The 18,148-nt window shown below is 37.7% G+C and overlaps 1 protein-coding gene across 3 annotated transcripts in view; it reads left to right on the top strand.

The window, feature by feature from the left end:
* RPS6KA5 (ribosomal protein S6 kinase A5) overlaps positions 1-18,148 on the top strand; it is a 192,185-nt gene that overhangs the window by 34,256 nt on the left and 139,781 nt on the right. The window contains exon 1 of one of the 3 annotated variants that reach the window (XM_070514201.1): positions 3,478-3,662. The exons of the other annotated variants lie outside the window; for them this stretch is intronic. Within the exon in view, the coding sequence (XP_070370302.1) occupies positions 3,650-3,662 (13 nt within the window). The 5' untranslated portion in view covers positions 3,478-3,649. Of the gene's footprint in view, positions 1-3,477; positions 3,663-18,148 lie in introns of those variants that run through there. 3 annotated transcript variants of the gene reach the window in all.

Below are 18,148 nucleotides of genomic sequence, written 5' to 3'. Positions count from 1 at the left end.
CCATAGGTGCAGGCTGGGAGAGAGAAGGTAGTGGGTCAGAAGTGGAGACCAGGGACAATTAGCCTGCTTCTTCATGTCACTTACTTGTGACTTCTGGGGCCTGCTTGGGCCCAGTCTCATGTATACCACTTCCATTTGATGATGGAATGTTGCTGTAAACTCCTAACTTTATGGGGAACAATCTGCTTTACTCAAAGTCCACCAATTTAAATATTAATCTTATCCAAAAACACTCTCATAGAAACACCCAGAATAATGTTTGACCAAATATCTGGGCACCTTGTGGTCCAGCCAAGTTGACGCATAAAATTAACCATCAAAAGCACATCAGACAATTGACAAATCAAAATAGGAACCAGAGGTTAAATTATTTTTTTTAAATGTCAATACTTTTTCTTTTTTTTTTATTGGTTAATGATAGGTTATAATCTTGTGAAATTTCAGTAGTACATTGTTGTCTGTCAGTCGTGTTGTAGGTGCACCACTTCTCCCTTTGTGCCCACCCCTCACCCCCCCTTTCCCCTGGTAGCCACTAATCTGTTCTCTTGTCTACATTTTAAAATTCCTCATGTGAGTGGAGTCATACAGAGATTGTCCTTCTCTAACTGGCTTATTTCACTTAACATAATTCCCTCAAAGTCCATCCATGTTGTTGCAAATGGGACGATTTTGTTCTGTTTTACGGCTGAGTAGTATTCCATTGTATATATATACCACATCTTCTTTATCCACTCATCTGTTGATGGGTGAGGTTAAATTATTTAATCAATGTTAAATTTTCTGAATTTGATTACTGAGGTTACTTAAGAGAATTTTCAGGAAATATACACTAAAAAGTTAAGGGGTAAAGATGCGTGATGTGTGCAAACCACTCTGAAGTAGATCAGAAAAATAATGTGTGTGTGATTGACTGTGTGTGTGTATGAGTGTGTAAATAAGAGAGAAAGCCAGTGTGGCAGAATGTTAAAAATTGGTGATTATGAATGTGAGAGTTGTTCATTATTTTTACAAGTTTGGATTTTGACATCATTTAAAAACAGAATAAAAAATTTAAATGACCAGGGAGCACTATAATTGTCTAGAACCTCAGCAGATCTGTAGCTTTTTATATGGCCACATAATTGTGCTGATACCCGTGTCATAAAATTGCAAGTGTTAATTGCTCAACTTGGTTTCAGGGGAATGGGTTATGTATTTCATGTTTGAAATAACAAGAGGGGACGGCAGGGGAGCAGGCTGCTGTCGGTGTCCGTAAGTCCTTCCAGAGCACTCCTTGACCTTTTTCTTAGAAATCACAGACTTGGGGTTGGAGCATCGTTGTGGTGGAGAAAACACAGTTAAAACTGAGATGGGAAAAGAAGGATGGGACAAGACAGGATGAATTTAGTCTTTTGGTCCCCAGTTTTCATAACATTAAATTAGATAGTTCGCTATGAGTTAAAAATGAACATTTTTTGAAAGTAGGATTATTCTTGAAAAATGAGTTGGCAGTAACCCTTTGAAAGTTTATAGCTGTAAGCACAAATTATTGCAAACTGAAATTTGATTCAGGGCTGCAACATTTAAGTGCTAATAGAAAGCAAATTGGCACTATTAGCAGCATGTCGTCTGGAAAATAGAAAAAGGAAAGGGTGTTAAAGTACTTCTCACAATAGAATGGCGTGTAGAGGCGACAGTAGCATTGCAGTGTAAAAACGAGGTTATGACTTAAGAGGAACAAAGTGCCGCTGTATTTTCTTACATCAAGTTGAAATCTGATCCTTGGGAATATTACTTGGGACTATTAAGAACTACTTTATATCTTTCATGGAAGGGGTAGTTTAAAATATATCAACAAATATAAAAATAATTTTGGGAGCACTTCGGAAGCCAGAATATTTGCCTTGCTGTAATGGTTTAAGTTTTTATCATTTATAAGTTATCTAACTTTTTGTTTGCCAAAATACTGAAGCAGGGCTTCTGTTGTAAGTAAGGAATGCCACGCTGACTGGGAATAGTGCGGTTCTGTCCTTTACCTAGGTTTAGGTTTGAAGCGCAGTTGTCTTTAAACTGTCAGATAGCTGATGATTTATAAAGTTACACTAAGGGAACTTGCTTTTGAAAATAAATCTTCTAAAAACTTCTGTGCAATCCTTTTGATGTGCTGTGTTGTTCCCTAAGTTATCTTTTTCTTCACATTTTTGTGTATGTTAGGGTCAGACATTTGCCATGGCCAGGAAATGAAGTATTCGAGTTGACTGTTCTTTTAAAGCTATATGTTTTATAATAATTGTGAATTTTCAAATAACCTGACTTCAGTAAAATTCTTTAGTGTCCACTGACCAGCTTCATTTGGAGGTCCCACAGGCATTTTGTGTACTGATTTTTAATTCATAAAGTTTATATTCACCAAATCTGTACACACACACAGCTGCATGTTAAATTGTGATATGCTATTAAATCACATGCCATTACAGCAAGGACAGAAAAACTTGCAACATTTAGGAGTAATGTGTTAATAAATAATCTATTTTATAAAATGGAACAAGTTGTTTAGATGATATAGTATAAGATGTATCACAAATGTATGCATTTTGAAAATAAGTCTTAGAAGCTTTATATTGCTATTTAGAAATATGTGGCTTCTAAAAAGCAAGCATTAACTTTGCTAAGGAAATAGATATGTATGCAAAACAATGCCCAAATAAACATTAAGAAAATCCTTGTTGAATCTGAAAACAACTTCTTATAATATTCATGTATAAAAAAGTATTTTCATGATTTTTACTTTATAGCTGTAATTCTTTTCTATTGAGATATAATTTGTGAGTTTTGACAAATGAATACAGTTCATTTGCAACATTTTGAAAACTGGTCTTCACTTGTCTTTTACTCTGAGTACTTTATGATCTCATGGTCACTTAAGGATTATCATTTTGAACTTTAAAGATTGCACTATGGCTATTCAGAATTTAATAATTTTGGTAATTTCCAATGTTTTCACTTTGTGCATAGTAGTATTAGTGAATAACGTGTTAAGGAATTTACTTTTTCCTCTCCCTACTCTCAGTGCCTGAGTGTAGCCTTTATCGTTTCTGGCCTTGACTATTATATCAACCTGTCCATTGGCTTTGGTGTCTTGCATCTCAGTTCCTTTCTAATTCATCTTCCACACCGCTGCTGGTGGTCTCTCTAAGGTACAGAACTGGTTATCTTAATCCTCTGCTTAAAGTCTCTCATTGGCTCCCTCTTACCTTTAAAACAAATACATACTTTTTCAAATCAAACACAGAGTCCTTCATGGATTAGTTCCTGCCTTGTGTCTTGCGGTGCCTTCTTTCCCGTTCCTTCACATGCTCCTTCCCGTCTGCACTAATTGCAGATTCCCAGTTATGCCATGTTCTCTGTCGTCTTGGTGCTATTGTTTGCTTTTCCTTCTGATGTGCAGGCTTTTTTCTGCTTTGCTGTCCATCAATGCCTGACTTCCCCAAACCTTCAGACGGGGTGAGATGCTCTTGTGCTCTTCTGGTACTCTGTCTATCTCAGACCTCTCTAGTAGTGCTTGTACCTGCACCTTGGGCTTCTTCACTTGCCTGAGTGCCTCCTCTGGACCCTGCACTGCGTAGCCTCAGGGAGTGTGTCTGCTCCAGCCTTGCTGGTGCTTTGGACAATGCTGGATACAGGTAAGCATTCAGAATGTTTGTTCAGTTAGTAGGCTGTATAGTTAATGTAGAGTATGATGACTACATAAAACCTACGAAATAGAAAAGGAGAAGAAAAATGTATTATCACAGCAATGGGCACCAGAATTCCTTGTATGGAGGGAACTGCCCCGGCGGCATTGCCTTGATAGCAGGCTCACTTAGGGATGTGAGTATGAATGTTAACTGGAGCTGAGAGGTCAGAAGCGAGGAAGCTGCTTGTCAGGAAACAAGGGGACAGATTTGCCTAATAGGGCAGGAGAGAGAGAAACAAAGGAGGAAAGTCAGAAAATGGATGTGAGGCCAGGGAAGAGGTGAGATAAAGCCTCCTCTCCCAAGGGTGGAAGATGGAGAGAGATTGAGAGTGTTCCTACTTCTAATTCCCTTTTCGTTGTTGCTGTGTGTGCCGCTACTCTGCCTTTTTCCAGAAATCTTCACCGAAGTCTCGTATGCTAAGGAATGCCTTTTGCACGTGTTTGGGTTTTGCTTTTGCATTTTATTGAACTCAAAGAAAGACCCACACGTTGTGTCTGGACCCGCGCAGTGCAGAAAAGAGACAATGCACAGGTACCTCAGAGGGTGCTGAGGATGTCAGCTCTCCTGGTAATTGAGAGAAACCTTGGGGGAGGGGGAGGCCTTGGACTTGCACAGGCCGTGGCTCTGCAGGGTTTGAGTCCATTTAGTCTAGATTATAAGGAGCTGGCAAGCCTCAACTAGTAAGTAGGATACCTGCGCAATAAGAAAAGACTGGAGGTGAAAGTAGTAGTATTAGGATGGTGGGGTTACAGTCACCCCCACCCTGAGACTTTCTCTGTTATAGTTCACAATAAAAGAAAAGTTTTAAAAAGAGGAAAATGTCTACAATATAGTGTCATATCTTTCACACGAGAACTTGGAAATTTTAGAGGTTAATATTGATATTTCTTTAACATTGAAGGTGCTAGAAAGGGGAAGATGAAACTCATCATTGAGGAATAGGGAATTTGGGCCAGGACTGAAACTCCTTTCTTTACCAAAAACAGGAACTTTTTTTTATTAACTTGTTAGACTTTGTTTCCCTCTTTTTTTTTTTAATTGATGAGCTAATGTCTCAGAAAAAAATAATCTATTAAGTACTGAGAAAATTGGCCAAGGTTTTGAGTAGACATTAAGTTTTAGAAGTTGATGGTGTTGTGTAGATTGTAGATTTATAATAAATTACGGCTTAAATATTGTTTCTGCTGCAACAAGCTGTAAGTTTCTCTACTTCCTATTGCATCCACAGCTAAATCTCACAATGTTGCTTTTTGTAATTGTTCTCCTTTTCTTCTGAAATGAAAAACAATCAAAACCATTGGCAAGGTCACAGGATACTACTGCAGTGTCTTGTATATATTGCTGTGGAGTGTTTCTTGAGAGCCGCAAATAGGATTCAATGCTGGGATCATTATACTATTTGTATTTCCGTGCTCTGATTTCATGCATATAGTTGTAGTTATAATCATAAAAGACTGATGTATAAACCCAAATGACACTTCACTGACTTACAGTGGGAAATACAAATAAACAAGTACATGGAACGTTTGTTTGCTCGATTAGTGCATTTTTCCTTTTGGGTAAAGGTATCAAGTTAAAATTGGGTTGCCTGGTGACCATGGCATTGAAAAAAAGGGAGTTGGTTGTACAGCTAAAGACATAGAGGCTCAAGAGTGTGATCCAGTTATCTCCAGGATAGGGGTGTTCCTCCTAGGAGACCTGGTGTTCGAAGCGACTGGTTAGGCTGTCCCCTGGAAAGTGCTGCCCAGTTTGGCATCTTATTTTTTAATTTTCGTTTTTCCCAGTCTATCTTGTCCATTCTTTAGATATTTTAGTTCTTTTGATTAGGATACTTCAGTTCCTTCTACCCTGCTTACAGTGATTTTTATCTCTTAAGGTGACTTCGTAGATTTCATTTCATCCTTTATTGTGTATGTTAGCCACGCTGATTTCTGAGGCATTTTACTCTTGCTTCATTGCACTCCCTCTCTGGTACTCCCCTCACAGACCATGTGTGTCCTTTAAAAAGACTGTAGATAATCTTTCTTCATCCTCAACATGTCCTTATCCTTCTCTCTGTCCTTAATCCCTGTCTGTAACCCCTTCCTTCCTAGACCCCATTATTTATCACTTCCTGAAGGATCTGCTCCCTTAGGAACCACTACTCTCATCTCCGCTTTTTCCAGCCTTTCCCATATTCCCTTTGTCCCTCGGCCTGCTCACTCATCTGCCTTCTAAGTTGCAAAAAAGTTTCATATGATCCTTTCCCATTTTCCCTCTATTCCTTCTTTTTATATCCCCATTCTTTGAACAGAATTATCTATATCCATTGTTTTTAAGGATGTTGTTTTGTTTTTCCATCCCCACTCTTACACCCTGACCTCCCTGCATAGACTTTGAGGCTCAAGCTTTGTTTCTTCATACTATAAAGGATCGAACTACAACTCAGGAACAGCCAAATGGAAGAGTCCTAGGCAAGGCATTTGGAGGGCGTGAGGGTGGGGAATATGTAGCTTCTGTGCCCTCTCAGGGAGCACCACCACACCAGCACCTGTGTGTGCACCAACTCAGAACCTCTGAGAACCCTGAACTCCATTGTTTAGGGGTTTTTATGGAGGTTTCATTATGTAGACATGATTGATTAAATCATTGGCCATTGGTGATTAACTGGATCTCCAGCCCCTGTCCCCTCCCCAGTGGTGGGAGCGGGGAGGCTGAGAGGGTGGGGCTGAGAGTCCTTGGTCTCTAGCAACCAGCCCCAGTCCAAAAGCTATCCAGGGGGCCCCAGCCACCAGTCATCTCATGAGCATACAAAAGACACTCGTACCACTCTGGAGATTCCTAAGCTTTTGGGACAAAGACCAAATCTATATTTCCCATTGTACCACAGTTTGACTTCATTGATGATCAATTTTTAATCGACATTATGTCCTTCCTTGGATTTTATTCACTGTTAGTTTTCTAACCGTTTCTCTGGCTCTTTTTCTTCTTGCATCCTAACTCCTGGTCATCATCGACTCATTCCTCTTTTTGTGTGGTCTCCTGAAGGGCTTTCTTCTTAAAGCTTTAGCCATTGCCCCTGTCCTGTAACTTTGTGCATTGTAGGGAAAGAAAAATCTTTTTCCCCTACCCATCTAAGTTCTTAACTGGGACCCCTGTAACAAAGGACAAATTAACAAGAGAAAAACATACTAATTTATTTAACGTAAGTTTTATATGACATGGAGCCTTTGTAAGGAAATAAAGACTTGAAGAAACAGTTAAACCTGAACTTTTTTATATTGGGTTTGATGAGGAGTGGAAGGAAAGTCGTGGAAAAAGGGTATCATGGACAAAGGGAATGAAGTAAGTGTGGTAAACTAGGGGAGACTTAGCAAGGCCTGTTCGCTCAGATTCCTCTCTGTGTCCCCTGTCTTCAGAGAGAAGGATGCTCCTTTCCTCGGGGTATAGGGAGGGCACCTCTCACAGGAGGGTTTTATGACCTGCTTCAGGGGGAGGTCAGAAAGCTTCTTGCATGTGCTGTTTCTCAAATTCCTTCATCTTAAAATATTCAGTATGCCAAGGTGCTATATTTTGGGGTAGCATGTCCTGAACCTCATCAGCATGCTGTCTCTGCAGAGCTTTAGTTCCTTGTCTAGAACTGCCTACATGGCAGCCCTTTTGGGAGCTCATGCCATTGCTTTAAAATCAATGTTGAAACCCAAAAACTTCCCCTTTCAACAAAATTCTGTCTACCGTTCACCAGACTTTCATTTCTTGTACTTTAGATATGGGGCCAATGGGAAAAAATGGAACAGAAGTTCAATTAATTTGTCTTTGAAAGTGGGGACCTGTTTGCTTTTAGTCTCAGCACCCAAGTCAGATGTTCAGCAAACGTTTCTTGAACTGATTATTACCGTGATTCTTAGATTCATTCTTTCCTCTTCATTCTAGTTTCTGCTCAGACCAGACCCTCATTGGCACACATCTAGTTTATTGTGATAACTTCACTGTCTTCTAGCCTTAGTCTTTCTTTGCTTCTGTCCACATGGCACGCTACTGCCAGAGTAATTTTCCTAGAACCTTACTTTCATCTTATCAAGAGCCGTTATTGCCTATGGATTCATTAAAACTAATTAGTCTGGCATTCTAGGTTTTGAATCAGCTGGTTTCATGTACCTGTTTGGTGTTATATTTTTACTGTTTGTCCTGAACCCGTTGTAGCTAATTAGAACAGTCCTCTTACTATTCTCTACTAGGAAAATACTTATTCCTACTTAAGCTTTTGCTCCAGCTATTCTGTTAGCCCAGAATTCCCCAGCCATTCTCTCGTCTTTGCCAGTTCAAATCCTGTAGCTGTTAGTGAAAGACCTGGCATCTTGCTCAGGTGTTACTAGGCATTCGCTGAGTGTTAAATGGGTGATCGAGGACCTATGTTCTCAACGCACATTTCTAACTAGCTTCATTTGATAATATATTCCCCTTAATGTCCGCAGACTCCATAATCCTCTTTATTAAATTACATTTCTCAGTTTATGGCAAGTTTAATAAGTGATTAATTCATTGAATAAAATCCGGCATATGAGTACCTTAGTCATATGCTAAGATACTTGGCTTGAAATGGTTTCAAAAGCATTATTCTCTTCATTTCTACTTTAATTGTAAAAGTGCTTTTAAATTAAACCTTTTCTTAGCTTTAACACAAGTGAATCATTAGATCTAATCAAATGATTTCAGCACATGCTCTGTGCGTTTACATTTGTGCCGCTTAGCAGAAATTATGGTAACAGAATGAAGAATGTGTTTTTACTGATTGTTTTTCTCCACCAGAGTGGGAAGTTCCAAGTTAAATATCTCACAACTTAAAGAAAAAATCATAGATAATATGCATTACAAATTACATTTGGTAATAGAATTGCCTAGAAAGTTGGGTTAAGAAGCTGTTTATCAATCATAGGTTTATGGCTAAAATCCTGGAGGAATATGCCAAGGATTAGCAATAGTTATCTCTGAGTGGTTGGGAGTATGGGAGATTTTCAAGGTCTACCTTAGGCCTATTTGTCTATTTTTTTTAAAACTATGAACCTGGATTATTTTATAATAAACAAACAACAAAGCTATTTAAATTTGGCAGAAAAAACAATTATCCTTTTAGTCTAAATTTATTATTTTAAAAATTACATCAGTTATATTTTCCCACACTGCACATAACCATATTAATATTATAGGATTAGCTGAAGGAATCCAGTCATAGTGTAAAGAACCAAGTATTTTATATTCATTGTATAAATAAGATTTTTCCTTTTTAATTATTTGCTAATAATTCAAACTGTTTCCTAAAGGGAATAATTTAAATATGGAAATTCATTTGTTTTGGCAAATTTTTTTTTTAGCTTTTTTTTTTTAACTTTTTGTTAAGATTATGATAGTTTACAATCTTGTGAAATTTCAGTTGTACATTATTGTCAGTCGTGTTGTAGGTGCACTTCACCCTTTGTGCCCACCACCTCACCCCCCTCTTCCCCTGGTAACCACCTATCAGTTCTCTTTGTCTACATGTTTAACTTCCACCTATGAGTGGAGTCATACGGAGTTCATCTTTCTCTATCTGGCTTATTTCACTTAACATAATACCTTCAAGGTCCATCCATGTTGTTGTGAATGGGACGATTTTATCTTTTTTATGGCTGAGTAGTATTCCATTGTATATATATACCATATCTTCTTTATCCAATCATTAGTTGATGGGCATTTAGGTTGCTTCCATGTCTTGGCTATTGTAAATAATGCTGCGATGACCATAGGTGTGCATGGGACTTTTGGAATTGCTGACTTCAAGTTCTTTGGATAGATACCCAGTAGTGGGATGGCTGGGTCACAAGGTATTTCTATTTTTAACTTTTTGAGAAATCTCCATACTGTTTTCCTTGGTGGCTGCACCAGTTTGCATTCCCACCAACAGTGTATGAGGGTTCCTTTTTCTCCACAACCTCTCCAACATTTGTCACTTTTTGTTTTGGTTATTTTTGCCATTCTAACAGGTGTAAGGTGATATCTTAGTGTAGTTTTGATTTGCATTTCCCTGATGATAACCGATGGTGAGCATCTTTTCATGTGTCTATAGGCCATCTGTATATCTTCTTTGGAGAAATGTCTGTTCATGTCCCCTGCCCATTTTTTGATCGGGTTGTTTGATTTTTTGTTGTTGAGCTGTGTGAGTTCTTCATATATTATGGAGATTAACCCTTTGTCAGATAAGTAACTTGTAGATATTTTTTCCCAATTAGTGGGCTGTTTTTTTGTTTCAATCCTGTTTTCCCTTGCCTTGAAGAAGCTCTTTAGTCTGATGAAGTCCCATTTGTTTATTCTTTCTATTGTTTCCCTTGTCTGAGGAGTTATGGTCTCTGAAAAGATCCTTTTGATACTGATGTCAAAAGTGTACTGCCTATATTCTCATCTAGAACACTTATTGTTTCAGGTCTAATCTTTAGGTCTTTGATCCATTTTGAGTTTATTTTTGTGAATGGTGAAAAAGAATGGTCAGTTTTCATTCTTTCACATGTGGCTGTCCAGTTTTCCCAGCACCATTTGTTGAAGAGACTTTCTTTTCTCCATTGTGGGCCCTTAGCTCCTTTGTCAAAGATTAGTTGTCCATAAATGTGTGGTTCTATTTCTGGGCTTTCAATTCTGTTCCATTGATCTGTGCACCTGTTTTTGTACCAGTACCATGCTGTTTTGATTACTGTAGCTTTGTAGTATGTTTTTTTTTTTTTTTTTTTTTAAGATTTTTATTTTTTCCTTTTTCTCCCCAAAGCCCCCCGGTACATAGTTGTGTATTCTTCGTTGTGGGTTCTTCTAGTTGTGGCATGTGGGACACTGCCTCAGCGTGGTCTGATGAGCAGTGCCATGTCCGCGCCCAGGATTCGAACTAACGAAACACTGGGCCGCCTGCAGCGGAGCGCGCGAACTTAACCACTCGGCCACGGGGCCAGCCCCTGTAGTATGTTTTGAAGTCAGGGATTGTGATGCCTCCAGCTTTGTTCTTCTTACTCAGGATTGCTTTAGCAATTTGGGGTCTTTTAAAAAATTTGTGGACTTCTTGTAAAGGGCTTGGTTAAATTCAGTCTTAAAAGTGATTTCCTAACCAGGGAGTATACATATAGTATAATAACACTAATCAAGAAGTGAAGGATTTTCAGTGGGATAGTTCCTAATATTTTAATAAGGACAAAATTGCTTAAAATTGCTTTGTGATAGCATTAAAACTATTCACACCTAGTCTTTCTAAATAATTAAACTTGGTATTGCCTGAGGGTAAAAAGCCTTTAAATGCTTTTGATGAAAGGAGACTAAGCTGATCAACAATATAGGTAGGCCTAAAGTTGACCTCGAAAAGTTTAAAAATATTTAATGTTTTAGTCTAAGTTTACTAATATTTAACAACTCATGTGACGTGGGCATCAAAATTTGTTGTTAGTGCCGTCGAGTTGATTCTGGCTCCTAGCCACCCTGTGTCCAGCAGAGTGGATCCCCGCCCGGTCCTTTTACGCCATCCTCTCACCTCTCAGAGTGTATCAGACAGTGCTCTGCTAACATTCATAGGGTTTTTATGGCCAATTTCTTTGGAAGTGGGTGGCCAGGCCTTTCTTCCTACTCTGTCTTAGTCTAGAAACTGCTGAAACCTGTCCACCATAGGTGACTCTGCTGGTATTTGAAAGACCAGTGGCATAGCTTTTAGCCTCACAGTAACACACGGCCGCCACAGTATGACAACTGACAGACAGATGGTGTGGTTCCCTGGCCAGGAAAAGAACCTGGGCCATGGCAGTGAGAGAGCCAAATCGTAACCACTAGACCGTCAGGGCTGGCCAGGCATCAAAATAGATGCTAGATATCAGCAAATGATGTGGTCATACTGCTCTGTACCAATTAGATAGCTCTAGTCTTAAGTTTTTAAAGTTTGTTGACATTCTTTGTTATTTTATATATTTGTGAAGAGTTTTCATAAGGCATTGTTTCTGTGGGAAGGAGTTAATCCTTTTAGTTAGGATTTAGGGACTGAGGGTGAGGTTTTGATACCATTATGCTGTTATAGCCAGAAATCTATAAATGCCTGAACTCTGCCCAGCCAATCTTTTCTCTTCCCTCAGGAGTCATGAGGGAGCTGTCTGCCAGGAACCGTGGTCGGTGGTACTCAGAGTGCCACTTCAGTAAAAGCTTTGCAAACCTTCAACACACCAGTGTGTAACTCTTTCTTAAAAGTAGCACTGGTGCATGTAGTTTAGGCTTAAGGCCTAGGTGAAGATTCCTCCGTCCCTCCCAACCCCATCTAGTCATAATCTTGGGACCAGCCTATGAAGTGTATGAGTTAGAAGGTTAGAGGGGAGAACAAACTAGTCAGTGAATACTGAGTCCCAAGAGAACCTCCAAAACCACTTTGTTAATTGCTGTGTATAGTGAAGGGAGGAGTGCAGGAGAATGGCCATTTGGCCCCAGGGGGTTAGGCCAACCCAGAAGTGAGACAAAAAAACAGACTTCAGGGACTGCTCTTTTAACACACTCACTCCACCTACTGCTCACTCTGCCCAAGCAGAATTTTGGACGTTTGGATAATTAGATTAGTAACCTCTCTTACTTTTGGGGAGAACTAGTCAGGAGGTTGGGCAGAGGCATGGCTGCCACAGGGGCAGGGGGCTCCTGCAACCACAGTGAAGTACCATCTACTTGCGTGTTTGGATCAAGACAATGGACAATTTTATTTCAGTAGTACAGGCCTGTTTCTGGTACAGTCTTGTCCCAGGCATGCAGATAGCTCCATACCATCTCATCAGCACATCATTTTGGACTTTACTAAGGTGTGGATGGCTCAGAAACGCAGAAGATTTCTGTAATTGGCTGATGTTTATTTCACCTCCGGGATAAAATAAAATGGGTAAATATTTTAAGTCTTATTCTAATAAATGTTAGTATTGTTGCTGGGAAGTTTGAGCTCTTGCTTTTAGGTTAACAATTTAATTAAGAGAAATGTAGTTTATTTTTAGACTGTTATGCTCAAAGGCTTCTAATTACAATGACAAATAATAGCATAGAAATGAGAACCATTTAGACACCTAGACTCATGCTTGAGTGTGTATTTGTCTTTGCGTAGGATTCTAATAGTGTCATATTTACCATTTATTTTATGAGTTTTGTCATTAGCACAATAAAAAAATCTTTATAATTAACAAGTATTTCCTCTCTGCCTAAATATGATAGAGTTTTCTGTTGATTCGCTTCCATATGTGTGATCACTTACATTGCCTAGCAGATGTAATGTGAAAGAAAGTATCATATGGCTGGTAAGTTCAAGATCCCTGAGATGGGCCTATATCATAGCCCCTTATTTATTTTTACTCTTTGAAGTTAACTTGCTGAGGCAGTAGTTGAAGTAGAAACTGCTATAATAATGTTGACTGTAGGAAGACTTTTGCTTCTTGTGATGTCAAAATAAGACTGCCTCCTGGAGAATTCCTTTGCAGAAAATAACTATAAAACCTGGACTTAATACAAAAAGCAACTATTTAAGGCGCTTGAGAGTGAACAGAAGCAGACAGACTGTAAAGGGGAGTACCCAGTTGGAGGAGAGGAGGAGGGAAGCTGTAAGAAGTAGCTTTGCCTCTCCACTGATTATAGCTTCAGGCTAAGTACAGTCCAGGCTCTGGGGACTCTGGTGGAAAAACAGTAGTCTCTCTGGCCAGGGAAACTAGAAAACTGAGACCCAGAGAACCCTGATGACTGAAAATCATGGAGGAATTTCAGAAGGAGAGGAGTCAGAGGAGGGGGAGTCCTCAAATTTTGTGTACACACATCTCTGACTGACCTCTGAACCATGCATGAGTACAGCAGATGTGGAACAGTACAGCTAAAGACAGAAGGTCTGAACTGGACTAGAGCTGCCTCCTAAGAAGTAGAGTTTGCAGTTCAAGTCAAGCCCAGCCAAGCCATGATATTTGCCTGCCAAGTTAAGAGAAATAACTCTCGTTAGAGAAAAAAATAATCTAGAGCCTTCACAAATTAACATTTATAGTATTAAGGGTACAATCCAAAATTACCCTATGTATGATAAATCAAGAAAATGGGACATATCCCAAGAGGAAAGAAAATCAGCTGAGTCTTATCCTGAGATTAATGAGATATTGGCAATAGCAGACAAGAATTTTACATCAGCTATTACAATATCCTCAATGAAATAAAACAACATGCTTTCAGTGAATGAAAAAATAAATCAGATTAATAGAGACAATGAGAAAGAACCAAATGAAAGTTCTAGAAATGAAAAATACAATATTTTAAATTAAAAAATCATTGGATGGATTTAACAGTTGACCAGCGATGACAGAAGGAAAAGTAAGTGAACCTGGAGATAGAGCTGTAGAAATTAACTAATATGAAGAACAGAGAGAAAACATATTGGAAAAAAATGAATAGAGTCTCAGGGACCTCTTAAGTAGTATCAAACAATTTAACATACATATAATTAGAATCTCAGAAGGAAAGGAGAGTAGAGGATAGAAAAATATTTGAAAAATTAAGGCAAAAATTCTCCAAATTTGATGAAAAACAAATTTATAAATATAAGATACTCAATGAATATCAGGCTCAGTGAATCCAATGAGGTCCACCTCAAGACACGTCATGGCAAAACTGTTGAAAGATAAAGAGCACATGTTCAAAGCAGTAAGAGAAAAATGACACATTTCAAACAGAGAAGCAATGATCTATTTTTTGACTGACTGCATCTCAGAAACTATGGATGCGAAAAGAGAGTGGAAGAACACATTTAAAGTGCTAGAAGAACAGAAAAAGTCAATCCAGAATTTTATATCAAAGGAAAATATTCTTTGAGAATGAAGAAGATTCCAGAATTAGCAGTAGTAATGGCACAATCTTGTGAGTGTACTAAAAACTACTGAATTATGCACTTTAAAAGGGAATTTTATGTGAATTATATCTCAAAAAAATTTTTAATGAAGGTAAAAAAAAGTCTTTTTCAGATAAAAGAAAACTCAGAAAATTCATCACCTGCACTACAAGAAACGTCAAAGGAAATTCTTTAAGGCTGAGGAAAAGTGATACCAGATGGAATTTTGGATCCTTAAAAAAGAAGGATCATCAAAAATGATAAATATCTGCAGAAATGCAAAAGTCTCTCTCTTTCCTCTTAATTTCTTTATAAATTGTATCATATGAGCAAAACTTATAACATTGTCTTGTGAAGTTTATAATATATGTAGAAGATATTATTAACTCCATGTAATGTATAGTAGCTATTCCATAAAGGATGATTGCAAGTTTTCCATATTAGCTGTAAGAGGACTATGAATAGTTAGAGATGTATATTGTAATCCTTAGAGCAATAACTGCACAGATAATGCAAAGAAGTAGAGCTAAAATTGCCAATGCCAAAATAGAAATGAAATTCTAAAAAGCATTCAAATGATTTTTTTAAAAGTCATAAAAGAAGGAACATGGGAACAAACAACAGAAAAGACAAGTCAAAAACAAATAATAAAATAGTAGACCCAAACCCAACAATATCAATAATTACATTAAATTGTTAATAGATTAAACTATTAATAATTATTATTAAAATTATATATTATTAAATAATTAATTATTAAACTATTAATAGATTAAACTATTAAACTAGCAGTTTAGGTTAAAATGTTAATAGTTAAATACTCCAGACAAAATCCTAGCAGGCTTTTTTGGTAGAAATTCAAAACCTAATTCTAAAACTTATAAGAAAATGCAACAAAATCTTGAAAAAGAGATCGAAGTTGGGAGACTTATATTACCTGATTTCAAGACTTATGGTAACCAAGGCAGTGCACTACTGGCGTAAGGCTAGACGTGGATCACTGGAACAGAATATTAGAGTCATCAGATAGACTCACAGTTATGTGGTCAATTGATTTTTGACAACAGAGCCAATATAAATCAAAGGTGAAATCATAGGGGTTTTTTTTCCAGTGGTACTGGGACAACTGGATATCTGTATGAGAAAAAATGAGCTTTGATCCTTACATCACATCATACAAGAAAGTTAACTCAAAATGGATTATAGACTTAAATATTAGAGCTAAAATTATTAAACTTCTAGAAGAACATATAGGAGAGTGTCTTTGTGACGTTGAATTAGGCAAGGATTTCTTAAACAGGATCCAAAAAAGCACAGACTATAAAAGAAAAAATTTGGTAAGATGTACTTCATAAAAATTTTTAAAATTTGCTTTTAAAAAAGACACAGTTAAGAAAATAAAAAGGCAAGCTACAGAATTGGAGAATATATTTGCAAAACATATATCTGACAAAGTGCTTTTATTAAAATATATAAAGAAGTCTTATAACTCAACAGTTAAGACACAAAAAACTCTATAAAAAATGGACAAAAGATTTGAACAGTTCACAAAAAAAGATGTGTAAATGGCCAATAGACCCATGAAGTGATGTTCAATATCACTTGTTATCAAGAAAATGCAATTTAGGGGCTGGCCCCCTGGCTGAGTGGTTAAGTTCGTGTGCTCTGCTTTGGTGGCCCAGGGTTTTGCTGGTTCAGATCCTGGGCGTGGACATGGCACCACTCATCGGGTCACGCTGAGGCAGTGTCACACATGCCACAACTGGAAGAACCCACAGCTAAAATATACAACTATGTACTGGGGGGATTTGGGGAGAAAAAGCAAAAAAAAAAAAGAAGAAAATTGGCAATAGTTGTTAGCTCAAGTGCCAATCTTTTAAAAAAAAAAAAAAGAAAGAAAATGAAATTTAAAACCACATTGAGAATGTAGAAAATTCAAAGGAATCAGCAAACAAATTCCTGGAACTGATAAGTGATTATAGCAAGGTTGTAGGATACGAGATTGATCATACAAAAGTCAGTTGCTTTCCTATATACCAGCAATGAACAAGTGTAATTTGAAATTAAAAACACAATACCATTTACATTAGCACCCCTAAAGATGAAATACTTAGGTGTAAATCTAACAAACTATGTACAAGATTAATATGAGGAAAGCGACAAAAGTCTTGTGCAAGATGTCAAATAGGAACTAAATAAATGGAGAGATATTCCATGTTCATGGACAGGAAGACTCAATATTGTCAAGATGTCAGTTCTTCTTGACATAATCTATAGATTCAGGGCAATCCCAATCAAAATCCAAGCAAGTTATTTTGTATATATCAGTAATCTGATTCTAAAGTTTATATGGAGAGTCAACAGATCCAAAATAGCCAACACAATATTAGAAGAACAAAGTCAGAGGACTGACGTTACCCAAATTTAAGACTTACTGTAAAGCTACAATAATCAAGACAGTGTGGTATTGGGGAAAGAACAGACAGATAGATGGATAGAGCAGAATAGAGAGCCCAGAAATAGACCTACATAAATAGAGTCAAGTGATCTTTGACAAAGGAGCAAAGACAATGCAATGGAGCAAAGATAGTCTTTTTAACAAATGGTGCTGGAACAACTGGACATATACATGCAAAAAAAAATGAATCTAGACACAGACCTTACATTCTTCACAAAAATTAACTTGAAATGGATCACAGACCTAAATGTAAAATGTAAAACTATAAAACTCCTAGAAGATAGCATAATAGAAAACCTAGGTGACCTTGAGAATGGCAATGATTTTATAATTTTTTTACTTCTTTTTTTTTTGCTGAGGAAGATTTTCCCTGAGCTAACATCTGTTGCCAATCTTCCTCTTTTTGCTTGAGGAAGATTTGCCCTGAGCTAACATCTGTGTTAATCTTTATCTGTTTTGTATGTGGGACACCACCACAGCATGTTCACCAGAAAGTGGTGTAGGTTCACACCTGGGAAGCAAACCTGGGCTGCCAAAGTGGAGCGTGCTGAACTTAACCACTAGGCGACAGCAATGGCCCCTGGCAATGACTTTTTAGATATGACACCAAAGGCATGATCCATGAAAGAAAGAATTGATAACCTGGATTTCATTAAAATTAAAAACTTCTGCTCTGGAAAAGACAATGTCAAAAGAATGAGAAGACAAGTTACATTCTGGGAGAAAATATTTGCAAAAGACGCATCTGGTACAGGACTGTTATCCAAAATATACAAAGAACTCTTAAAACTCAACAGTATGAAAATAAGCATGCCGATTAAAAGGGCCAACAACCTTGACAGACACTTCACCAAAGAAGATATACAGATGGCAAATAAGCATATGGTGAGATGCTCCACATAATATGTCATCAGGGAAATGCAAATTAACTACTATTAGAATGGCTAAAATCCAGAACACTGACAACACCAAATGCTAGTGAGGATGTGGAGCGACAAGAACTCTCACTCATTGTTGGTGGGAATACAGAGTGGTACAGTCTCTGGAAGACAGTTGGGCAGTTTTTTACAAAACTAAACATAGTCTTAAAATATAACCCAGCAATTGTGCTCCTTG

Source organism: Equus asinus, chromosome 7 (genome assembly GCF_041296235.1).
Source record: "Equus asinus isolate D_3611 breed Donkey chromosome 7, EquAss-T2T_v2, whole genome shotgun sequence".
Lineage (NCBI taxonomy): Eukaryota > Metazoa > Chordata > Mammalia > Perissodactyla > Equidae > Equus > Equus asinus.
This window is presented reverse-complemented; position numbering and strand designations above follow the sequence as displayed.